The sequence below is a fragment of the Balaenoptera ricei genome, chromosome 14 (assembly GCF_028023285.1).
Source record: "Balaenoptera ricei isolate mBalRic1 chromosome 14, mBalRic1.hap2, whole genome shotgun sequence".
NCBI lineage: Eukaryota > Metazoa > Chordata > Mammalia > Artiodactyla > Balaenopteridae > Balaenoptera > Balaenoptera ricei.
The window spans coordinates 12,303,670-12,330,071 of NC_082652.1; the positions used below are offsets into that span (position 1 = coordinate 12,303,670).

At 47.3% G+C, this 26,402-nt stretch overlaps 1 protein-coding gene across 6 annotated transcripts in view; it reads left to right on the forward strand.

Annotated features, from left to right (window-relative positions):
* The first annotated feature begins 1,514 nt into the window (after positions 1 to 1,514).
* The window catches only part of TESC (tescalcin), a 95,789-nt gene continuing 70,901 nt past the window's right edge, over positions 1,515 to 26,402 (forward strand). For 5 of the 6 annotated variants that reach the window (XM_059895546.1, XM_059895547.1, XM_059895550.1 and 2 more), the window contains exon 1: positions 1,532 to 1,669. In XM_059895546.1, coding sequence (XP_059751529.1) covers positions 1,612 to 1,669 — 58 coding nt within the window. In that variant the 5' untranslated portion in view covers positions 1,532 to 1,611. Of the gene's footprint in view, positions 1,670 to 26,402 lie in introns of all 6 variants that reach the window. The other variant, XM_059895551.1, reaches the window with a different exon arrangement.

Consider the following 26,402-nt stretch of genomic DNA (forward strand, 5'->3'; position numbering starts at 1 on the left):
GTGTCCAGCAGTTGTGGGTAATTCCCAAGGGGTCCAGGGCCCCATTTCTTGATCCAGAGGCCACTTTGGGTTTCTAGATTCCTTCTGACCTGACATGCAGTCTCCCAGGCGGCCTTCCAGTTTGCTTGGACCAGCTGATGTCCCACAGCCAACATTTCCCCAGCTTGGCTAGGTCTCAGCACTGCCCGTGCGTGCGAGCTTTGCAAATGCACATTCCAGGTGCCGCCCCAGCTCTGTGAGTGTCCTGACAGAGTGTAAAGGGGAGATGGATTTTCAACCAGGAGGGGGCTGATTCTGCTGCTCTGGCAGGTTTCAGGAGCCCCCTGGTGACTCTGAACGGCATCCTTGTCCCTGGAAGGGGCTATAACCCTCAGCTTGGAGGTATGGGTACCTGGTTCTCAGCCCTCCCTCCCCAGCGCTCTGTGACGCGGATGTAGGTGAGCCGGCTCAAGTCTCCATGACCGCCACCCCCCAGCACTATCAACAGAGCCTGGCACCCAGGACAGACCCTGAATACATGCCAATCCTTGATGGCCACGTCACCAGGCACTGTGGAGCACAATGGTCTGGGCTTGAGGCAGGGAAAGTGTTGACTTTGAATTAATGCCCTGGCTTTGTGACCCTTCTGAGAACCAGTTCCTCTGTTGTAAAGTGGACATGATTCCACAGCGGCTCTCTTGCGCTGTGTCCCAGGCCAGGCCTTTCTGATGTATGTCTCATTAACTATTATTATCCCCATCTTAAGGAGAAGGAATCATGGTTAGATAGGTGGCAGGATTGGCCGGGGTCACCCAGCCTAGTTACGGAACCCAACTCCTTCAGCCAGCTTCGGGCGAAACTTCTCCCAGAAGGATGGCATCCTCTCTGGTAGTTTGAAATGCAGCCTCCTGGGCCCTGCCTGAGTCAGAATCCCTGAACCTAAAGACTGAGAACGTCCCCACCCTAAGCAACTAGGCTGAGCAGCTAGGACAGGCCAGTCTTGTACGTGGGTGTGCCCACTTCATCAGGGTGGGCTTTCCTGGAATAAGCCAAAGAAAGCCCCCCCACTTGTGCATTCAGGTTGGATTATTATTATATTATCTTTATTGCTGTTCACCATAGAGATAATTAACGCTGTCCTTCTCCATTGTTCCCAGGGAGTTTCCCTCCCGACATCTGGGAGGATATGTAGTGGAACAGGGGTGGGGGAGGGCATGGAACCTCCGTGGGGTCTGATCCCTCCTACCTATACCCCCAACTCTGCTCACACCTTCTTCCCAGAGCCGGCAGGGGTGCGGAAGGGGTGAGGCGCGACGAGCACGGCCGCGGTTGCGGGGAATGGGGAACCTGGGTCCCCCTCCTCTCCCCACCCCTCTCCCCGACGTTTCCGGCCCGGGGCGGGGCGCTCCCCACTCCCGGCAATGAGCGAAGCCGGAGCGCACTAGGACCGTGGCGCTCCGCCCGCCGCCGCTATAAGAGGCCGCGCTCGCACCCCACGCGGAACCCGCGGCTCAGACCAGTTCCTGGCGTCCCGACCTGTGTCGGACCCGAGGCCGGACCTGCCGCTGCGCAGCCGACGCCAGCCCAGGGCCTGGGAGGAACGAGCGCACCCGGGCCCCCGCCGCGGGCACCATGGGCGCTACCCACTCCGCGTCCGAGGAGGTGCGGGAGCTCCAGGGCAAGACGGGCTGTGAGTATCCCGACGGGGGCGGGGACCGCGACCGCCGGCCGGCTGGCACGGGGGCTCCCAGCCACGGCCACCCGCTCGGCTTCGGGCCACCGCGCTGTGTGACCTTGGGCTAGTTGCTGGCTCTCTCTGCGCCTCAGTCTCCCCCTCCTTCAAATGGGTCCCCGCCGGCCACTTTGCAGGCTGCGGTGATGCTGAGTAAGTGTCGCGGCAGCTGTGCCTCGGTGCTCTCGGAGTTGGCTGGGAACCCCTGAACCTGGGACTGCGGACCCGGGAGGGAGCAGTGTCCGGGCTCCCGGGCCCGGGAGAGCTAGCGTCCATGGGCGCTCAGCTGTTGTACGCGACCCGCACCTGAAAGTCGTTTGGATTCAGGATTACGCAGAGGGAGGAAAGTTTTTCAGTCGGCGGGAGCTGGGTGGGAGCCCGGCCCCGCGACCTTAGCGCGGGGGAGCGGGTCTCTGAGCCTCCCGTCTGTAAAATGGGTTCAGGCGGTTCCCCCCCTACCCCCCCATGGGTAACTGGGAAGATTAAGCGAGGCAGCGCCCGAAGAGCACTTTGCTGGAGCCCAGCGACCTTCGTGGAGCTCGCCCGGACTCCCGGGCCCGCAGACGCTGTGCGCCCCGTATCCGCCCGGGGCAGGGCGCACCGGGAGGCCGGGCGGCGGGCCGAGCTGACCGCAGGGGAGTGATGGCGGAAGCGCCTGACCGCCCAAGTCCAGCCGGGCTGGGAACTTGACCCTGGGCCCTGACTTCGGGGCACCCGGTTCTATTACGGACTGTGAAGGGGGGTGTGGACTGAAGACCGAGAGAGGCCAGGTGAGTGGGCAGACTGGCTTTGGCAATGGGCAGACCGGGTGTCAACCCCGCCAGCGCTACTTCCTGGCTGTGTGTCCTTGGGCTAGTCACTTTACCTCTCTATGTCTCTGTTTCCTTCTTTCTAGAATGGGGTTTCTGCTAGTATCTTGTAGAGAAATGCTCAAGAAAACGGGAGCTGCAGCTGTTATTTCCAGTCAGGAGCTGGCTCCTGGTGCCTGCTTCGAGTTCAGTGCAGACAGTCTGCGTCCATGGTTGATCAGCTGGAGGGAGCGGCCCCGCCATTTGTGCGTGGGCTGAAAAATGACCCCTCCTGACTCCCAATCTAAACACCTCTTCCCAGGAGAATTGGGTGAAAATTACAGAAAGCCCTTAATAATTGGTGTCTGCGTCTACACATGCATACATACACAGACATGTATGCGGACACCTTCCTGTGTACAAATACAGAGCTATCTTCAACTGGAGAAAAAAAGAGTTGTGGTGCATATATATCATATGGAACCCCCTTTTTTTTTTTAAAGAGAGGGAGTAAGAGTATATTTTTGTAACTTTTATTTGCATCAAGGAATTGAGAATAATGAATACTTATTGGGGGATTTGGTAGAAAAGATGAAGGGGGAGTGAGCTTTTCACTGTTAACTTTTTTACGTTTTCATTTTGAACCATGTGTGACTATTTCACTTACTCAAAAAGTTTTATAAAGTCTAGTTCAACCCCAAGGCGCACGTGAGAGAGGAGGTAGGATTCCTGTCACCTGACTTTCTTGGATTTCCCCTGTTTTTATTATTTCTTGAGTGCCCTCTGGCTGCCTTGAATCTGGCTGGTTAGAAATGGGGGTTCTCTGAGGCTGGGATCTCTGCAGGAAGGGAGGGCTGGCCGCAGTCTCTCAGGCACCCCCCGTGGCAGGCAGTCTGGGGGAATTCCATCTGGTTGTGGGTTTGACAGGTGATGGGGCTGCAGAGCATTCTGGGAATCTTGTCAGTTTCCTGGGCCCAGCCTCCTACCCGGGTGATAGAAGCTGAGGCTTCCGTGCTCTGTTGCTTTCCTAGAGGTGGCTGATGTGACTTCCCTTTTTGCTGCTCAGAACTCAGATTTCACACCCCGAAGGAGGGAGGGGAGACAGAGGCGGTCAGGGAAGGAGTTCTGAGGTCAGACTAGAGGGGAGGATAATGCCTTCCGTTATCTGAACTTCAAGTAGGTGGAAACTTCCCCCTAGTTCTGAGAAAGGGGTTGGCACAGTCTGAGCACTTTTATCCATTCAGACCCAGAGAGGTTGATTTCCTGAGGGGAGATGCACAGTATAAACAGATCAACCCATTGGTGTCAAGTTCCGTGAAGAAGATACAATCCGACGGCATGAGAGTTGGGGGAGGGGCAAGGAAACATTTCTTTCGAGGGGACCAGGAGGGCTTCGTGGGGGAGGTGATAATGGAATAGACCCAAGTAAGAAGGAGCCAGCTGCGTGAAGACCAGTCGGAAGTGCATTTGGAGCAGAGGGCACAGCAAATGCAAAGGTCCTTTGGCAGGAACAAGTTGAGGACAATGAATGAGGTTTGTATGAGATGAGGACGTGGACATAGGGCTCAGGTTGGGATGGGAACCTGATTTAAGGGGTCTTGATAGGTTTGTAGCCTTGGGCAAGTCATTTATGCCCTGAGTGCCTCAGTTTCATGCACTGTAAAATCGGGATAAAAGTGGTACCTTCCTCTGAGTTGTTGGGAAGGATTAAGTGAGTGAATTCACGTGAAGTATTTAGAGCAAGCACAAGTGTTTAGTATTATCAGCCATGCTTTAAATACATTGATAGGTCCTGGTTGCTCTGAGCCACAAGTAAGAGTTAAGTCTTGGTGCCACTTCTTCACAGCTGCATGACCTTAAGCAAGTCGTTTTACCTCTCTGAGCGTTAGTGCTCCCACCTGGATCGTGGGGTGGCGGTATAGATTCAACAAGAGGGTGTATGTTATGTGTGGCAGTGCTTGACTTGGTATGGGAACGTCAGCTCCCAGCATCCTGCGGGCTGGGTGGAGTGTTCCTGTAAGAACCCTTGGGAAGCATCCCTGAGAAGGGGGAAGAGCCTAGGTCCAGGGCAGCCAGAGAACAACAGGCTGTGCCCACAGGGTTGCTAGGCTTCCCCCGCCTCTCTGAGGCCCAGGGTGGTCCCTGATTTGAAGAATCAGCCTGGTCCCTTTGCATGCGCTCTCTTGGAATCCTCATGGTAATCCTCCGGGGAAGGTGGTACTGTGGCCATTTTACAGAGGCTCGGAGGAGTAAAGCAACTTGCCTCCCGTCCCACAGCTCATAAGCGGAGGAGTAGGAGATCTCAGGATCCCCAGGTTCACTGTCCTGCCACTGCTGTGCTTTCACTGTGTTTCGTTGCCCCTCAGATTTCTAGGAACCCAGAAGGGGTAGGAACAGCCTGCCCGTATTATTTTTCTCACCACCCGGCCTTTGCACAATCTGTTCCCTGTGCCTGGAGCACTCTTTCCATCTCACATAATTCGGCATTTGCATATGGCCGTACTTCTGTGACCACCACCCAGGTGAAGATCGCGCACGTTTCCTCTTTGCCCCCCTCTTTATGAAACTCATGCTCTTCCTCGTTCAGAGCTCAGCTTAGCTATTGTTTCCTTCCAGAAAGCCATCCCCAGCTACCCTCCTTCCAACCTTTGTGTGTTAAATGCCCGTCCTCGGCACTCCCGCAGCCCCTGCATTCCCTCCCATAATAGCTCACATCACACCCTGTTATAATTGTCAGCTTCGTCACCTGCTACCCCCTTGAAACTTGGAGCTCCCTGAGAGTGGGCAGTGTACTCGCCTTTGTACTCAGTGAGAACACAAGAGGTTCACGTTGAAGGGGTGAAGGCCCTGGGGACTTTATAACCCAGGGAGTATTGCCCAGGAGCCAGTGTCCGGTATAAAATCTAGTGCCGCACCAGCAGCTGGCCTTGGCCACGTCAGCCCCGCCAAAAATAGGCCTGAGCGCAAGCTCGCTCACGCAGGGCTTCCTTGGGTCCGCACGCCCACCTCTCCTTGCCTGTCAGAGTCTCATCGACTGATTTAAAGCATAGACAAGTACTCCCAAACATCTTTTCTGCGCCAGGAAAGCTGACTACCTAGACTGTTAAAATTCATATTAAAAACCCGAGCGAAGGCATTCTGGTTGTGTGTCCGAGTGGTGAGCTGGCCTTTCTCCGTGGCAGGCGTGGTGTCAAGCCCAGTGTGTGTCCCAAGGTGTGACGTGGACGCTGGACAGGAAGAAAGGAATCACTCACCGTGGCATGTTCCCTGTCACCACCTTGAGCTGGCCTGGAGGTGGCCCCCCCTTCCTGTCCCCCCAACCCCGTGTCTGCTCCTGGAATTGGAAAGGAAAGAATACGAGGAGGAATCTGGGAAAGGTGGAGGGGTCTATTTTTCCTTCAGGCTCCAGAACAGCTCCACAGGCATGTCTGTGTAGATGCCAAGAAGCTGCCAGAAGAAAGAAGAAAAATCAATCTCCCAGATCTAGAGTTCAGACCTCATGATGGTTAGAGCTAATGTTTATCGGGCGCCTGTCATCTGCCGAACACTGTGCTGAGCTATGAAGTTTCCCCGCAGTGGCTCATGGAATCCTCCCAGGAACGCTGTGGCCTTCCCATTCCAGAGATGGGGAAGTCAAGGTTGAAGAGAGGACGTGACTGCCACAGGCCGCTGAGAAGCAGAGGCGGGATTCAAGTCCTGGTCTGACCCCCGGACCTCATCCTTTGGGGAGGGAAGCAGAGACGCGGGAGGCCTGTGTGGCCTGGGCTGGCTTCTAGGGGTGGCACTGCATTTTCCACTGGAATCTCCCGGCTGGGCAGTACTCCTGGGTTATAAAGTCTTCAAGCAGCCCCAGACCACAGCCTTAGCCCCTTCACCCCATGCCACATTCCCTGGTGCACCAGACACCTCCCCTGCCTTCCTGAAGCTCGGGACCTTGAGGGGTAAGGGCGGACCGGCCGGTACCACTGTGTTCATCCTGTTGTCACCAAGGCTTGTGGAGCTAAATGGCCAACAAGACCTATTGGATCCCTTTCCGTTTCCTCTGGGGTGGACCGTGGTTTTAACTTGGGATCCTTGGGGAGTCTCTGAAACCCATAAAGTGGGGTGCAGAATTGTGTCCATGGGGCTCTGGGAGATGTGGGCCCTCAGCTTTCCTGAGATTCTTAAAACAGTGGAGATACATTCCACAGTATGTAAATCAGACCCCAATAAGAAAGCAATAATAAGAGCACTTAAATTTTTTTAGAAGAATGAAAAATGGTGGCTCCCTGCTGAGGGAGGAACAAACATATCTGGGAGGACTGGTCCCCAAAGGCTGAGCTCTCGGGGGCCCTGGGCGCAGTGGTCAAGACCACAGCAGGGAGGGCCAAGTGACCCCAGCCCTCTGGAACCTTTACTACCTTGGTCGGGCGGGTTGTCCAGACCTCTGCCCACTCCCTGGGTGCTCACAGTGTGGAAACGTGCAGGAAAGGGCTGGGTAGCAAGTGAACTAATTCCTGGGCACCCAAAAGCGCCCCATGCTCTGGCCCATTTTTCACTCTGTGCACCTGGATCCGGTCATCCCGTGTTAGCAGTAGCTGCAGAGTAGGGCCAGGAGGCCGGCGATCATCGGGCTTGCCCCATGCGGCAGTGCTGAGATGCCTGGTCCAGGCTGCAGCCCTCTCTGAACCACCAGTTCCACCCCTTTGAAGATGTGGCGGTCAACGAGATGGTCTAGAGCTGTGGATGAGGTAACAGCTGCTCTTTCTTGGGCCTTTTCCATCCATCATCTCATCCGCCTAAGAGACCAGTGGGACTTTTTTTTTTTCTTTCCTTTATTTATTTATTTATTTATTTATGGCTGTGTTGGGTCTTCGTTTCTGTGTGTGGGCTCTCTCTAGTTGTGGCAAGCGGGGGCCACTCTTCATCGCGGTGTGCGGGCCTCTCACCATCGCGGCCTCTCTTGTTGCGGAGCACAGGCTCCAGACACGCAGGCTCAGTAATTGTGGCTCACGGGCCCAGTTGCTCCGCGGCATGTGGGATCCTCCCAGACCAGGGCTGGAACCCGCGTCCCCTGCATTGGCAGGCAGACTCTCAACCACTGCGCCACCAGGGAAGCCCCCCCAGTGGGACTTCTGTTACCGTTTACAGATGAGGAAACTGAGGCTCAGACATGCAGGTGACTGCTCAAGGTCACTTAGATGCATACGTATAACTGAATCACTGTGCTGTACACCTGCAACTAACACGATTTTGATATTATAAATCAATTATACTTCAATAAAAACAAAGAAAATATAATTTTAAAAAAGGTCACTTAGATGCTGTGTGTGGAACCCAAATTCAAAACAAGGCCTCTTTAATGGTATAGATGATCTTACTTGCAAAGCAGAAGTAGAGACAGGGGTAGAGAACAAATGTATGGATACCAAGGGGGAAAGGGGTGGGGTGGGAGGAATTGGGAGACTAGGATTGACACATATATATTATTGATACTATTTATAAAATGAACAACTGATGGGAACGTGCTGTATAGGACAGGGAACTCACCTAGTGCACTGTGGTAGCCTAAATGGGAGGGAAGTCCAAAAGGGAGGGGATATCTGTATGTGTATGGCTGATTCATTCTGTTGTGCAGTGGAGGCTAACACAACATTGTAAAGCAACCATACTCAATAAAAAATAAATAAAAATAAATTTAGGAATACACTGTAAAAAAACAAAAAACAAAAAGCTATCTTTTTCGGGTGCAAGGAGAAACTGCCTCTCCCATGTGATATAACATAGGTGGAGAGTGTGAGTGACCCCAGGTCGTATTATCTGTGAGAGGCGCCCCATGACCTTGTTAACAGTGTTCCACACACTTGTTTACCCAGTTGGCAAGGGGAGAATCGGACTTCAAGGCAGATAGTATTAGCTCTGGGTGATGTGGAAAGTTCTAGAAGTGTGGGCTACGCCCCCCCTCCCCCACAAACCCCCGGGGAGGGCAAGCTTGGTGATGAGCAGTGTGAGGGGTATGGGGAGGGCTAAGAAGAAGAAACCCCCTCCATTTCCTGGGTCTGACTGTGTGGCTCATGTCTGTTTCAGAAGTAGTGTTTTCTCTGCGTGAAAGCAACTGGCAATCCACTCCAAGACTTCCCAGCTCCACGGATTAGTAGTAATTAGATCCCTTATGCATCTTTCTTTCTCACCTCCCCCATCCCCACGCTGGCAGGATAATTTTTCTGTGAGTTAATGGTCCCCAGAATGCAGCCTGGAATTTAATCACTGCTCAGATATGCCATACGGCCCAATCCAACAGACAAAATGCCTCGATAAGATGCTTCTACTTTTGCAAAGCACTTTAGTATCTGCTATCTCAAGCCCGGGGAACAAGGCGTTCTTGGCTCAGGAGTGCCCACTGCTTTGAGAAGATAAGGCAGGGCACCTTTTCCCAGCCTGGAGAGGCTGGGCAAGGTGACGAGGAGGAGCCTGGCACCTTGGTCCTGCCAGCCATCCTGTCACCGGCTCCATCTTTATTATTAATTCATAAAACCAGAAGGTCAAGTGGGTGATTTCTGCCAGTGGTGGAAATCACCTTAAGCGCAAGGACAGAAAGGCCCTTTGTTGTCCCAACAGTGTGACCTTTGTGGACGGGCAGGCTGTCAGAAGTGGGCCTTCTGTTCTCAGCACAGCTCCCTGGGAGGTGAAAGGGAGCAGTTAGGTCTCAGGGCCCAGGTACCTCTGGGAGGGGGGGCCGGTGGCCAGGCAGGAGACAGCAGCACGGTTGGTGTGGCTGAGTTATACAGCGATGGCAAGGGGAGGGGGGGCCCTTCCCAGCTCCTGAGCACCCATGCCAGGGTCTCAGTGATCAGAGAACCCCAGCTGAGCGCCCAGCACTTCACAGGCCTCACCCACCTGGTAGTTCTCAGGGGTTCCCTTATCTTGTCCTCTCCTGCATCTCCAAGGCCTCAGCCAGAGTCCCACGTGGACACAGACTAGCCTTCCACCACCTTGACCTTTACCAGCAGGTAGAAGTGGGTTTGAATCACGACGCTGCTGTTTACTGTCTAAGCAAGAAACTTCGCCTCCCTGAGTCTTAGTTTCCTCATCTGTGTGATGGGAATGTGTCCCAGGGCTGCTGTGAGGATTGAATGAGAATTTGAGTAAAGCTCTTCACACGTCAGAAGTGTTCAATAGTTGTTGGCAGGTACAGATCATTTCGATTGTAAACCTTTCAGAAGCTGGCCATATATCTCCTTTTTAAGGGTATTCTGTAACTTCAGTAATTCATATCACTTGTGACACATCTGCCATCTTTGACATGCCTCAAGTTTGTCGTTTTCTTGATGTTGTGCTAATGATCGGGGACCTTAGCATGCTTAAATTTGTATCACTCTGTAGTATTTTTTCTCTAATTTAAAAACCTACGTATTGGTTTTTGTTTTATGCAGACTCTATTAATTTTTGCAACCATTCTTCCTTACAGATTAAGTTTCTTTTTTTTTTTTTAATATTTATTTATTTTGGCTGTACGAGGTCTTAGTTGTGGCACGCAGGATCTTTGTTGCAGCATGCAGGATCCATTTTTAGTTGGGGCATGCGGGCTTCTTAGTTGTGGCATGCGAACTCTTAGTCGCAGCATGCATACGGGATCTAGTTCCCCAACCAGGGATCGAACCTGGGCCCCCTGCCTTGGGAGCACGGAGTCCTACCCACTGGACCACCAGGGAAGTCCCCAAATTCAGTTTCTTCTTATGTAACACACCTTTCCATGGAGTTTGCAACGAGTCTCTCTGAGTTGTCAGCTTTGTCTGAAAATGTCTTTATTTTGCCAGGCTACAGGAATGATCATTTGGCTGGGTATAAAATTTGAGGTTGCTGCATGTTTTCTCTCAGCACTGAGTTTTTGGTCTCTTTTTGCTGTTGAAAAGTCAGCTCTTTTGTCTGATTGATATTTCTTTGTAGAAATCTGCTTTTTCCCCTCTGTTTAAAAATATTTGTTGGTGGTGGTTTTTTAGGTGCTTTGTGTAGGTGTGGATTTAATTTATCCTGCCTGGGAATGGTTTATGCTGTATTATTCTAAAAATGACTGATATCTTCCATAATGAAGATATTATCTCTCCCCTTTCTCCTAATCTTTTTCCTCAGTAATTACTTTTGAAAGGTGATGAACCGTGTCATTCTGTCCTGAATGCCTCTTTACTTTTCTTGCATATTTCCTATCTTTCTGTTGCTGTGTGCTGTAGTTTGATTTGTTTCCTTAGGTCTGTCTTCCAATGCACTAGTTCTCTCTTTAGCTATTACAGCATTGCTGCCTTAACCCAACTTAGTTTTTTAAATTCCATAGACTTAAAAAAGAAACATTTTGTAAGTTCTATAAGGTTTTCAGATTCAGTGCTTGTGTCATAGGGCACTGTTCTTATATTATTTGTAATAATTTAAAGCTTATTGTATAGTTTCTGCTGTCTCATCTTCTTGGGAGTCCATTCCATTTATTAATTGTGTCTGCTGATTCTCCCATATGGTGGTCATTTGCTATGTAGTTTGGTTTTTGATTTTGAGCTCATCTCTGGGCTGGCTCCCCCCTGGTTTTCACTCATCTCCAGATTCATGCTGAGGCCAAACCAAGTGGAGATGGGCTTAGCTGAAGTACCTCCCCCATGAGAGTACCCTGTGCCCTGGGCTATAGAAGTACCTCACACAGTGCTTTGCATTTGTTGTTCTGGGTACCTTAGGGCTTTCACTGGTCTGGAAACACTTTTTACATTAATTCCTCAATTTGGCTTTCCTGCACCACAGAGGTTTGGATTTTTCTCTCGTGAATGACACAGGCCTGGAGTTTTGATTCATCACAGGGTCCCCCTCCTCTCCTCTGCACCCTGCCACCTCTTCTGCAGAGTCAACTTCCTTGTTGATTCTCTGGGCCAGCAGGGAACATTTTTCTGTCCCACCTTATGTGGAGAGGCAGCCCTTTGTGCTCTAGCTTTTGATAGGAGTCTCACTTCTAACTCATATGGACCCAAGGCCACTGCTGTCACTCAGTGGGCTAGAAGCCACACCCTTTGCTGTGAGAGCCTGGAAATATTCTGGTACCCCTGGGCCACCTCACTTGCTGGGTCTGAGTCCCCTCCTTGCTTCTGGCACCTGGGGATTTCCCTTTCTTTCAAGCTTAGTGATGTCTTAAATTTTTTTCTAATTTTATCCAGTGCTTCATGGGTTCATAGTGGAATGCAAAGTCTGTGTTAGCTCCTTGTAGAAGGAACTGAGTTTTTTTTTTTTCCTTTTTATATATTTTTAATATTTTTTTATTTTTTGGCCATGCTGCGTGGCATGTGGGATCTTAGTTGCCCAGTCAGGGATCTACCCCGTGCCCCCTGCTTTGGAAGCGTGGAGTCTTAACCACTGGACCGCCAGGGAAGTCCTGAAACTGGAGTTCTTTACCTAAATGTCCTACCATAATAAGCCCTCGTGCTTTTGGTAAATCTGGAGCTGAAGATAGTTCTGGAAGAATGTGAAAACCAGTTCCCTAGAGGCTCTGAAAAGTGCCCAAATCTCCGCTGATTAACTGTTGCTTTTCTCCCTTCCTCATCTTTAGTCTTTTTATTAAAATGGAGACATCTCTCTTTGTTTAGTGATGTAAATGGTATGTATTCATTGTCCCAGTCACTTCTTAGTTTTGGCAGACAGCACAGCAGATGGTCATGGGAACAGATTCTGGAGTCACAGACCTGGGTTCACATCCCGGTTCTGCCACTCATATCTGTGTGACCTTCAGCGAGTGACCTGCCCTCTCTGAGAGTCAGTTTCCGTATCTGTAAAATGGGTGTGACAACCCCCAGGAGAGGCAGGCACTGTGATGAGGACTAAATAAGATCATGTGTGTCAAGTGTTTGGCTTAGTTCCTGCCTCTGAGTAAATGCTGACACTTGGTGGTTATTATTTCTGCTCTAAGGCAAATGGGAAAGAACAGAAGCTAGCCGTAGGAAGGTGAGCGTGGATGAGCAGAGCATGGTCTGTGTGATTTTGAGAGTCATGCTCACCCACTCTGACAGCTTTCTGAGTTGTCTCGTTGCTCATGAGGGGAGAATGTTTTCTAAAATCATGTCCCTTCAGTCTGTCCCAGGGTCCCCTCCAGTCCTGAGATTTGGAGGATTCATTCTGTGCAGAAAACAAAACAAAACGAAATATCCTAACAAGACCCTCGGTACCTAAAATAAATGCCGTCCTCAGGCTGGCATGGGCCTGGGGCAGCTCTTCCTGGGAACCCCTCAGCTTTTGCACTTACAAAGCGGGTTGAAGTTTTCGAGCAAAGGGTTGAAAGCTGCTGGAGGAAGGCCAGCAATTAATCTTCTTGTCGTTGCTTCTGCTTTGGAATAGAATTGAGTTTGATAACTTCATTCTCAAGACCCAGTGCACCCAGGTGCATCTTTGGATTACTTTAAATTCCCAGCAGTGAGATGTGGTCTGGAATGTGTACACGCCCAGCACATGGCTTCCAAGGGGCAGGCAGGTGGAGGAGAGAAGCAGGGCAAACGGCACCGTGCAGCATCTTGTGCGTGCCAGGCATGTGAAGGAGGGTCCCTTCCAGGCTGTGGAGGCCGGTCCCTCGCTCTCCCTCCCCAGGCCCCAGCTTAGGCATTGCTTGGGCTGTAATTCCAGGAGGTACACAACTTCTCTCTCCCCTGGGATCCTGGAGGCAGCCAAAGAGCCGCATAGGTACCGTGAGATTATTGCTTTGGGGACATAATAATAGCAAGCATCTTATGCTTCTCCTGCCAGGTCCAGTGCTGAGTGTGTATATGATTTTTTTTCAATGGGGGCAAAATTCACATAACATAAAATTTACCATCCTAACCATTTTATTTTATTTTTATTATTTATTTATTTATTTTGGCCGCACCGTGCGGCTTGCAGGATCTTAGTTTCCCAACCAGGGATTGAACCTGGGCCTCCAACAGTGGAAGTGTGGAGTCCTAACCACTGGACCAACAGGGAAGTCCCCCATCTTAACCATCTTAAAGCATACAATTCAGTGGCATTAAGCACATTCACAATGCTGTGCCACCATCGCCACTGTATTTCCCGACCATCTTCATCACCCCAAAAAGAAGCTTCAGCAGTCACTCTAATCTCCCAACTCGTAGCCCCTGGCAACCACTAACCTACTTTCGGTCTCTATGGATTTGCTTACTTTGGGAGATTCATATAAAAGGAAGCATACAGTAGTGGCCTTGCGTGTCTGGCTTCTTAATGTCGTGTTTTCAAGGTTCATCCAGGTTGTATCAAGTGTCACTGCTTCATTCTGTCTCATGGTGGAATAATGTTCCATTGGATGGAGATGCCACATTTTGTTCATCTGTTCACAAGTAGATGGCCATTTGGGTTCCCACGTTTTGACGATTATGCATATTGTTTATGTGATTTGATTGTTTTTTGTGGTAGGAACAGCCTCATGTAGGCAGTGCTATTATTATCTCTGAGTTACGGAGGAGAAAGTAACAGTCTTGGGGAGAAGGTTTAGTAGGACGAGAAGCTGGGGGTTGAACCTGCAGCTCTTGGCAGCGATGGGGTTAGCTCACCTTTCTGTCTGGCCGGGCGCATCCCTGTGTTGCAGGACCTTGGCCAATGCCTGGGTTGAGTACTGGCCAGTCTCTCGGGGCACAGCCAGCAGAAGAGCTTTGGGGGTCCTGGAAGCCACCAAGCCCTTCCCAGTGATGCCACTTGGAGTCCCAGAGCCTGCATCCAGGCTGGCGCTGCCGGGGGAAACGGAGGGAGGCAAGGTGGCTCTGGGGTGCCCCTGGAGAAAGCAGCCAGCATACTCTCAACCGCCCTTGCTTCTCTCAGCTGTGTCTTTTTTTTTTTTTTTTTTTTTTAGTAATTTATTTATTTTTGGCTGTGTTGGGTCTTCTTTCCTGTGCGAGGGCTTTCTCTAGTTGCAGCAAGCGGGGGCCACTCTTCATCGCGGTGCGCGGGCCTCTCACTGTCGCGGCCTCTCCCGCTGCGGAGCACAGGCTCCAGACGCGCAGGCTCAGCAGTTGTGGCTCACGGGCCCAGCTGCTCCGCGGCATGTGGGATCCTCCCAGACCAGGGCTCGAACCCGTGTCCCCTGCCTTGGCAGGCAGACTCTCAACCACTGCGCCACCAGGGAAGCCCTCTCAGCTGTGTCTTGAGCGCCCTTCCCTACCTGGACTGCTACAGCTGCCCGCCTCTCAGTGGGTACCCAGCCCCAGCATCTGCATCTGCCCTCCATTCAGTTGCCGGGCACATGGGATCTTGTTCTGTGGCTTAGCATCCTCCGGAAACTCAGGGTGAAGTCTCAATGCCTTAGTCTGACGTGTGTGCCCCCCACTCCTGTGCACACGTTCCTAGTCCGCCTTCCACCCGTGCTAAAGGGCTTGGAGCTCCCCGAGTTCTTCCCACTCTGCCTGCGCCAGCCCTCAGCCCCTGGGATCCCATCGGGCATCACCTCCCACCCCAACCCCGTGGGTTGGAAGCCCCGCTCCAACTTTGGTGCTCCTCGGCAAGCGGACACTGCACTTAGCACCCTGGATCCCAGCGAGGTGAGGGCTCTGCCTTCTTTGTCTGCATCCTTGGCATCTGGCACGTGCCCAGCAAACCAGAGGCACTCAGTAAATATCTCTTAATGAGTGGTGGGGGCACCTGTCAGAGGGTTGAGCAGATACAGGTGTGCCACGGAGGAGTCCGTCAGGCCCTCACACCCCTGAGGGCAGCCCAGATTCTGGGAGGAAGAAGCAAGTGGTATTCTATATGCCCCTCACCGCCAGGCTCAAATAGTTCTGACCACCCCGTAGCGGATGTGGGTAAATGGGGATCTTCGGTTTCCTCGCAAGTCACGTGAGGGAGGCTGGACCTTGTGGGAGATTTCGGGCCTGTTTCTCGGCGCCTAGTCTCCTCCCGCCCTCCTTCCTGAGTGTTGTCTCTGACCCCTGGTCTGTACGACTCTCCTTCCCCAGTGGCTCCTTGCTTAGTATACCAGGTCGGCAGCCTGACCGTTGGGGCCGGGGCCAGGCAGAGACCCCATATCCATTAGCACCCCACTCATCCACTTTCTGTGTCTGTAGATTTGCCTATTCTGGGCATTTCATATCAGTGGAATCACACACTATGTGGCCTTTTGTGTCTGGTTTCTGTGCCTCAGCAGAATGTGTTCCAGGTTCATCCACGTTGTAGCAGGTGTCAGTACTCCATCCTTTTTTATGGCCAAATAATATTCCATTGTAGGGACAGAACACTTTTTTTAAAAAATTATTTATTTATTTATTTATGGCTGTGTTGGGTCTTCGTTTCTGTGCGAGGGCTTTCTCTAGTTGCAGCAAGCGGGGGCCACTCTTCATCGTGATGCGTGGGCCTCTCACTATCACGGCCTCTCTTGTTGCGGAGCACAGGTTCCAGAAGCGCAGGCTCAGTAATTGTGGCTCACGGGCCTAGTTGCTCCACGGCATGTGGGATCTTCCCAGACCAGGGCTCGAACCCTTGTCCCCTGCGTTGGCAGGCAGATTCTCAACCACTGCGCCACCAGGGAAGCCCCCACTTTTTTATTAAATCAGTTTTTAATCAAATATTGTTCTTTGTTTCCTTAAATATGTAGTTTTTAGTAAACAAGCAAACTGAATATGGGAGGAAAAAACTATTTGCGCTGTCTGCCTTTTTTCTTCTTCCAGTTTTACTGAGATATAATTGACATACAGCACTATATAAGTTTAAGGTGTGCAGCGTAATTATTTGATTTACATACATCACGAAGTGATGATCGCAATAAGTTTAGTGAACATCCATCATTTCATATAGATACAAAATTAAAGAAATAGAAAAAAACCTTTTTTTCTTTTCTTGTGATGAGAACTCTTAGGATTTTCTCTCAGTAACTTTCATATATAACATACGGCAGTGTTAATTATATTTACCATGTACATTACACCCCTAGTACTTATTTTTTAAATTTAATTTTAAATTTCTATTGGAGTATAGTTGATTTACAATATTGTGTTAGTTTCAGGTGTACAGCAAAGTGATTCAGTTATACATACACATATATCCATTTTTTTTCAGATTCTTTTCCCATATAGGTTATTACAGAACACTGAGTAGAGTTCCCTGTGCTATACAGTAGGTCCTTGTTGATTATCTGTTTTATATGTAGTAGTTTGTTTATGTTCATCCCTAACTCCTGATTTATCCCTCCCCTCCATCTCTCCCCTTTGGTAACCGTAAGTTTGTTTTTGAAGTCTGTGAGTCTGTTTCTGTTTTGTAAATAAGTCCATTTGTATCATTTTTTAAAATTCCACTTATAAGTGATATCATATGATACTTGTCTTTCTCTTTCTGACTTACTTCACTCAGTATGACAATCTCTAGGTCCATCCATGTTGCTGCAAATGGCATTATTTCATTCTTTTTTATGGCTGAGCAATATTCCATTGTATATATGTACCACATCTTCTTTATCCATACCTCTGTTGGTGGACATTTAGGTTGCTTCCATGTCCTGGCTATTGTAAGAGTGCTGCAGTGAACATTGGGGTGCATGTATCTTTCAAATTAGTTTTCTCCAGATATATGCCCAGTAGTGGGATTGCTGGATCATATGGTAGTACTGTTTTTAGTTTTTTAAGGAACCTCCATACGGTTCTCCATAGTGGCTGTATCCATTTACATTCCCACCAACAGTGCAAGAGGGTTCCCTTTTCTCCACACCCTCCCCAGCATTTGTTTGTAGACTTTTTTTTTTTTAACATCTTTATTAGAGTATAATTGCTTTACAATGGTGTGTTAGTTTCTGCTTTATAACAAAGTGAATCAGTTATACATATGTCCCCATATCTCTTCCCTCTTGCGTCTCCCTCCCTCCCACCCTCCCTATCCCACCCCTCTAGGTGGTCACAAAGCACGGAGCTGATCTCCCTGTGCTATGCGGCTGCTTCCCACTAGCTATCTATTTTACCTTTGGTAGTGTATATATGTCCATGCCACTCTCTCACTTCGTCCCAGCTTACCCTTCCCCCTCCCCGTATCCTCAAGTCCATTCCTAGTAGGTCTGCATCTTTATTCCCATCTTGCCCCTAGGTTCTTCTGACCTTTTTTTTTTCTTTCTTTTTTTAGATTCCATATATATGTGTTAGCATACGGTATTTGTTTTTCTCTTTCTGACTTACTTCACTCTGTATGACAGTCTCTAGGTCCATCCACCTCACTACAAATAACTCATTTTCGTTCCTTTTTATGGCTGAGTAATATTCCATTGTATATATGTGCCACATCTTCTTTATCCATTCATCTGTTGATGGACACTTAGGTTGCTTCCATGTAAGAATGCTCAACATCATTAATCATTAGAGAAATGCAAATCAAAACTGCAGTGAGATATCATCTCACACCGGTCAGAATGGTCATCATCAAAAAATCTACAAACAATAAATGCTGCAGAGGGTGTGGAGAAAAGGGAGCCCTCTTGCACTGTTGGTGGGAATGTACATTGATACAGCCACTATGGAGAACAGTATGGAGGTTCCTTAAAAAACTGAAAATAGAACTACCATATGACCCAGCAATCCCACTACTGGGCATATATACCCTGAGAAAACCATAATTCAAAAAGAGTCATGTACCAAAATGTTCGTTGCAGCTCTGTTTGTAGACTTTTTGATGATGGCCATTCTGACCAGTATGAGTTGTAGTTTTGATTTGCATTTCTCTGATAATTAGTGATGTTGAGTGTCTTTTCATGTGCCTTTTGACCATCTGTATGTCTTCTTTGGAGAAGTGTCTATTTAGATCTTCCACCCATTTTTTGATTGGGTTGTTTTTTCGATATTGAGCTGCATGAGCTGCTTTCTTAATCCATTCAGCTGTTGATGGACATCTGGGTTGTTTCTACCTTTTGGCTGTTGTGCATTGTAGTGCTGTGAACATTCATTTATGTTTTTTTCTGTGGGCGTATGTTTTCACTTATCTTGGTTATATACTTAGGAGCAGAATTTCTGGATTGTGTGGTAAATCTATGTTTAATTTATTGAGGAATCACCGAACTGTTTTCCACAGCAGCTGCGCAATTTTCCATTCCCACCAGCAATGTCTGAGGGGTCCAGTTTCTCCACAGTGTCACCAACGCTAGGTATTTTCTGTTTTAGTTTTCATTATAGCCGTTGAAGTTAAAATTTTTTTAATTTAAGTAAGATTACACAAGTAATCCCTATTAATTGCAGAAAAGTTAAAGGACAGATAATCAAAGATAAGGAGCTAGAGGAGGGAAATGTCCTGTCATTCTACCATCTGGAGCAATTTACTATTTTGTTGTGACCCTTTCGTAATTTTTCTTGTGCACACACTTGTATAACAATATGAACTTTCATGTAAATGAGATCTTTGTTGCCTGTTGGTTTTTCCATGTAATGATATTCCAGGAACATTTTCTGATGTCCCACGATATTTTAAACATATTTTCTCAGGCTGTGTAGGATGCACCAGGATTTATTTAACCCGTTTCCCATGGCCCGGCATTGCCCCAATTTTTTACTGTTTGAAACAGGCAACGATGATTACTCTTATCTGTTTATCTTTGTACATATGTCTCGGTTCCTCAGAATTCATTCCTAGGGATCAAGTTGCTGCTTCAGAGCGCGTATACCAAGCACTGTCCAGCACAAATATAATGCGAGGTGGAATAATTCTAAATTTCCAACGAGCTATAGATGGAATGTAATTCCCGATTTTCTAGTAGCCACATTTAAAAAAAAAAAGTAAAGAAACAGGTGAAGTTAGTTTAATAATATATTTTATTTAACCCATTATAACTAAAATATTATTTCAAATATAATTAATATAAAAATTATTAAGACAGTTTACGTTTTTTTCATACTAAGTCTTTGAAAGGCAGTATGTTTTTTTACACTTGAGCACATTTCAGCAGCCACATGTGGCTCTGTATTGGGCAGTACAGGTGTATACTTTTTTGTTTAAGCTTTTGATACAAAATGACAAGTCACTCCCCCCACCACCACCCCCCCACCCCCGCCAAATTGGGCAGATGAAACTCCCACCAGCCCCATGGAAGGGTGTACATTTCCCTCAGGTTGAAATCTAATACCCAAAATAACGAGGTCGAGATGCCAGGCTCCAAGGTGTCTCTGCCTCTCGTTCCCATGGCAACTGTGACCTCACAGGGGCCTGGAGAGAGGGCTCAGAGTGAGGAGCGGGGAAACTGGAAAAGCTTCTGTCCCGGGAACCCTTGAGGGGACAACAGACAGGGCCTTCCAGGGTGTGACATGGGCACATGTGTATCAGGCACTCACGGGACAGACCTTATAGGGGGCCCAGGGGCACAGGAGCTTAGCTGAGGGCTGAGCTCTTGGCTCTGAGGATTTGAGTGCCAAAAAGAGGGGACCAGAATTGGGGAGTTTGTCCTCCTAATTCCTCTGCTTTCAGTCAAGCAGGACAGAAAGGTGCGTGTGTCATGTGTGCATGCACTTTGGATGCAGTTAGCTGGAAACTCTTCATTAGAGAAATCTGGTCTGAGATGGTTTATTGTTTACACAGCGCTTCCTGTCTGTGTGACCTTGGGCAGGTCTCAGTGTTCCCATCTCTAGGTTGGGGAGAGAACTGTCCCTATCTGATAGGATTGATTGAGGGTTATGTGAGCCAAGGCTTGTCAAGAGTAGAATCGAACACAGTGCCCAGGACACAGCTTGATGAATGCCTATTGTTAATTAATGGCTATTGTTGTCATGATGATGCACTAACTTCTTTTTTAATGTCTTTATTGAGATATAACTCACATCCCCTGCATTTCACCCATTTAAAGTGTCCTCAGTTTGTAGTATAATCACAGGGTTGTGTAACAATCTAATTTTGGAACATTTTCATCCCCCGTCAAAGAAACTCCTTTGCTATTAGCAGTGATTCCCTCTCTCTTTCCACAGCCCCAGGCAACCACTGGTCTACTTTCTGTCTCTATGGCTTTGCCTCTCTGAGTGTTTTGTATAAATGGAAACCCGCCAGGCGTGGCTTTATGACAGGCCTCTCTCACTTATTTTTCATGGAGGTGGTGTAGGAGCATGTGGTTGGCGTTAATTTCTGATCATTATTTCTCAACAGATCAGTGTACTTAAAAAAAAATTATTGAAATATAGTTGATTTACGATGTGTTAGTTTCAGATATATAGCAAAATGACTCAGTTATACATATATATATTCTTTTTTAGATTCTTTTCCATTATAGGTCATTATAAGATATTGAGTATAGTTCTCTGCTATACAGTAACACCTTGTTGTTCATCTATTTTATATATAGTAGTGTGTGTATGTTAATCCCAAACTCCTCATTTATCCCTCCCTCCCGCCTTTCCCCTTTGGTAACCATAAGTTTGTTTTCTATGTCTGTAAGTCTATTTCTGCTTTGTAAATAAGTTCATTTGTATCATTTTTTAAGATTCCACATATAAGCAATATCATATGATAATTTGTCTTTCTCCGACTTACTTCACTTAGTATGATAATCTCTAGGTCCATCCATGTTGCTGCAAATGGCATCAGTGTATTTTTTTTGATCTGTGGGTTAGAGCTGAGAACTCTAATTGGCCAATGTAATCTGATCACCCAAAGCGAGGCAGTGTGGGGTGTCAGTTAAAAAAAAAACCTAAACTAAACCACACATGTTCTGCCAGACAAACTAAGTTCAAATCCTGGGTCTGCCTCTTTCAAGTTTAGTGACCTTGAGCAGGTTACTAATCTCCTCAGAGCCTCTGTGCGTCTGTAAAATGGGAATCGTCTGTCTGTTGGTCATTGGGTCATGGAGAGGATTAAATAAGCACACATGTGCCCAGGATGCAGTACTTGCCAATGAATGATTCACCACTAACAATATTTTTGAGATCCCTCGGCTGTCCCATATGGGACCATATTGTGTGCTTAAAATATTTGTTACATGATTAATAAATATATATTGTATATTAGAGAAGGTTTGGAAAATGCAGATGAATCAAAGCAAAACAAACATAGTCTTTAATCCCAGCATTGACAGATAATTGCTATTATTATTTGGGGAAAACAGGTCGATTTTCTTTCCTTACTTACATACATTTGTATATATTTAGATGTTTTCCCAATGGGGGTTCATGCTGTTTTCATAGCAGTTGTTTTTAGACAACATTATGTTGGAATGTATGTTCACATTCAGTACACAACTGTCACTTTTAAAGGCAGCATCTTTTTAAAAAAATTGGCTAAACCTACCATAAATTATTTAACTGATCTGCTCTTGGTGGGCCCTGAGGCTGAGTCCAGTTTTTACACTATTGTAGAGAATGCAACAGTGAAGAGTTATGTACTCATGTTGTTGTACCCGTTGGATTTATTCTTTCAGGATAAATCCCCGCTAAGTAGAATTGCTGATCTTCTTAAGTAAATGTTTTATTGCGATATCACATCACTAGTGAGAAAAGTACATCACTAGTGAGCATGCAGATCCCAAAACTTTCTGAGAACACATCTGTGTAACCTGCAGCTGGATCAAGAATTAAACGCTTCCAGTTCCCAAAAACCCTCTCATGCCCCATTCAAATTACTGCCCCACAAGGGCAACTTCTATCCTAACTTTTAAAAAAATTAAGACATTATTATGAGCCATTTTAGGTTAACAGCAAAATTCAGGCGAAGGTACAGAGATTACTCATGGCCCCCTGCCCCCCCACACATGCACAGCCTTGCCCACTGTCAGCGTCCCCCACCAGAGGGGACATTTGTTACAATTGATGCACCTCCATTGATACATCATCACCCAGAGTCCACGGTTTACATGAGGGTTCTCTCTTGGCGTCCTATGTCGTATGGGTTTGGACAAATGTATAATGACATGTATCCATAATTATAGTATCATACAGAGTAGGTTCACTGCCTTAAAAATTCTCTGTGCTTCGCCAACTCATTGCTTCCCTGGTAACCGCTGACCTCGTTGCCGTCTCGATAGTCTTGCCTCTTCCAGAATGTCATGTAGTTGGAATCATACCGTATGTAGCCTTTCTATCCTGACTTAACACTGCAGATGAGTTTTGCCCGTTTTTGAGCTTTATGTAAATGGAATCATGAAGTATGTACTCTTCCACGTCTGGCTTCTTCTGCTTGTTATTGTGTTTTGGAACTCACCCAAGCTATTGTCCATACTATTTGTTCATTTTCACTGCTGTATCCTATTCCATTACTTGCATATACCACACACTTCATCTATTCTGCCATTGCAGGGCATTTGGATAATTTCCATTTCAGGGCTCTTCAAATCGTACTGCCATGAAATCCTTCTACACATCTTCTGATGTGGGCAAATATGCATTTCTGTTGGGTATGTACTTAAGAGTGGAATGGCCAGACCATGGAATACATGATTGTCCGTGCTAACATACATGTGATGTAAATGGCTGTATTTTCCTCCAGAAAGGTGATAACTGTCCCCAGGGGTTACCTGACCTTTCCGAGTGTCAGTTTCTACATCTGTAACATGGGATTCAGCCTCCTCCCAGGACGTCATGAGGAACAGATGAGCTAACGTGTGGAGATGAGCCCCATTCCCCCAGCACATAGCAGGCCTTCGGGATGGGTTGGTCATTGTAAAGAGTATTTTCTAGCCAACAGCAGCTTCTAGAAAGGCTTGAGAATTCTGAGTTGCATATTCTTTTTTATTTTAAATATTTATTTATTTTGGCTGTGCCGGGTCTTAGTTGCTGCACCTGGGATCTTCATTGCGGTATGCGGTATCTTTTGTTTTGTTTTGTTTAGTTGCTGGCATGCACGATCTTTTAGTTGTGGCATGTGGACTTCTTAGTTGCGGCATACATGTGGGATCTAGTTCTCTGACCAGGGATCGAACCCAGGCCCCCTGCATTGGTAGCGTGGAGTCTTACCCACTGGACCACCAGGGAAGTCCCCTGAGTTGCAGATTCTTGAAGAGATCACAGCTCAAGCCTGAGGCTAAAAAAAACATGAAGTAAAGTATGGTGACCAGTTGGCCCAAGAAATTAGCTACCTCTGGAACAGGAAGCGAAAAGATGCTTAAGGGATGAGAAATGCCAAGAGGATGGTGCGGGGAGAGAGCCCTTCCCCAGCCCAGCCACCATATGGGAAAGTTTTGTTTTGTTTTTTTAAATTTATTTATTTTATGTTAATTTTTTTGGGGGGTGCGTTGGGTCTTCTTTGCTGCACGCAGACTTTCTCTAGTTGTGGCGAGCGGGGGCTACTCTTCATTGCGGTGCGCAGGCTTCTCATTGCGGTGGCTTCTCTTGTTGCGGAGCATGGGCCTTAGCCGTGTGGGCTTCAGTAGTTGTGGCTCGCGGGCTCTAGGGCGCAGGTTCAGTAGTTGTGACGCACGGGCTTAGTTGCTCTGTGGCATGTGGGCTCTTCCCCGACCAGGGCTCGAACCCGTGTCCCCTGCATTGGCAGGCGGATTCTTAACCATTGTGCCACCAGGGAAGCCCCATTTCAGAAAGTTTTGCCTGAACTGTCCATAGTCCCCATGTGCCAGGCCTAAGGGCCTCAAACACTAGGATATTCTGGGGAAAGAGGTGATGTTGTGTAGCGGTTAAGGGTGGGCTGTGGAGCTGGGGAGATTTGAGGTTGAATCCCAGTTCTACCACTCACAGTTGTGTGATCATAGCACCCTCTGAGCTGCACTTTTCCAATGATACAACAGAGGGAAAAAGTATCTATTCACAGGGTTGTTTTGAGGAGGAAGTGAGAAGGTACACATACGGGTTTAATATTGTGCGTTTCATAAAATAAGCACCAACACGTGGGTGGAAGCCTTCTAAAGCCTGGAACCCACCAGGCCCAGTCTTAGCTGTGGAATAATCAGGGCCTACCCACCAAAAATGGTAATTAAAAAAAAAAAACTGTACGTAGGTTTTCTAAAACAGTTGAGGGTGGGGAGAGGGGGAATTGGATGAAGGCAGTCAGAGGGTACGATCTTGCAGTTATAAGATAAATCAGTACTAGGGATGTGATGTACCACGTGATAAATACAATGAACGTTGCCGTATGTTTGTTATACATGAAAGTTGTTAGGAAAGTAAATCCTAACAGTTCTCATCACATGGAAATAGTTTTTTCTTTTTTTTTATTTAACTTTTATTGGAGTACAGTTGATTTCCAATGTTGTGTTCATTTCAGGTGTACAGCAAAGAGATTCAGTTATGCATATACATATTTTCATTCATTTTCAGATCCTTTTCTCATATAGGTTATCACAGAGTATTGAGTAGAGTTTCCTGAGCTGTATAGTAGGTCCTTGCTTGTTATCTATCTTATATACAGTAGGGTGTGTGTGACAATCCCAAACTCCTGATTTATCCCTCCCCCCAGCTTTTCCCCTTTGGTAACCATAAGTTTGTTTTTGATATCTGTAAGTCTGTTTCCATTTTGTAAATAAGTTCATTTGTATCATTTTAAAAAATTAGATTCCACATATGAGTGATATGATATTTGTCTTTGTCTGACTTCACTTAGTATGATAATTTCTGGTTGCATCCATGTTGCTGCAAATGGCATGATTTTCTTCTTTTTTATGGCTAAGTAATATTCCATTGTATATATGTACCACATCTTCTTTATCCATTCCTCTGTCAGTGGACATTTAGGTTGTTTCCATGTCCTGGCTATTGTAATAGTGCTGCAGTGAACACTGAGGTGCATGTATCTTTTGAAATTATAGTTTTCTCCAGATATGTGCCCAGGAGTGGGATTGCTAGATCATATGGTAGTTCTGTTTTTAGCTTTTTTTTTTTTTTAATTATTTATTTATTTATTTAATTTTATTTTATGGCTGTGTTGGGTCTTCGTTTCTGTGTGAGGGCTTTCTCTAGTTGTGGCAAGCGGGGGCCACTCTTCATCGCGGTGCGCAGGCCTCTCACTATCGCGGCCTCTCTTGTTGTGGAGCACAGGCTCCAGACACGCAGGCTCAGTAATTGTGGCTCACGGGCCCAGTTGCTCCGCGGCATGTGGGATCTTCCCAGACCAGGGCTCGAACCCGTGTCCCCTGCATTGGCAGGCAGATTCTCAACCACTGCGCCACCAGGGAAGCCCTGTTTTTAGCTTTTTAAGGAACCTCCATACTGTTCTCTATGGCGGCTGTACCAATTCACATTCTCACTAACAGTGTAGCAGAGTTCCCTTTTCTCCACACCCTCTTCAGCAATTATTTATTGTTTGTAGACTTTTTGATGATGGCCATTCTGACTGGTGTGAGGTAATACCTCACTGTAGTTTTGATTTGCATTTCTGATAATTAGTGATGTTGAGCATGTTTTCATGTGCTTTAGGCCATCTGTATGTCTTCTTTGGAGAAATGTCTACTTGGATCTTCTGCCCATTTTTTGATTGGGTTTTTTGTTTTTTGATATAAGAGCTACATGAGCTGTTTGTATATTTTGGAGATTAATCAATCCCTTGTTGATTGCTTCATTTGCAAACATTTTCTGCCATTCTGTGGGTTGTCTTTTTGTTTTGTTTATGGTTTTCTTTGCTGTGCAGAAGCTTTTAAGTTTAATTTGGTCTCATTTGTTTATTTTTGTTTTTATTTTCATTACTCTAGGAGGTGAATCAAAGAAGATATTGATGTGATTTATGTCAGAGAGTGTTCTGACTGTGTTTTCCTCTAAGAATTTTATAGTGTCTGGCCTTACATTTAGGTCATTAATCCATTTTTTAAAATTTATTTATTTATTTGGCTGCATTGGGTCTTCGTTGCTGCGCACGGGCTTTCTCTAGTTGCAGCGAGTGGGGGCTACTCTTTGTTGTGGGGCACGGGCTTCTCATTGCAGTGGCTTCTCTTTTTGCAGAGCATGGGCTCTAGGCACGCAGGCTCAGTAGTTGTGGCTCGCGGGCTCTAGAGCGCAGGTTCAGTAGTCGTGGCGCACGGGCTTAGTTGCTCCACGGCGTGTGAG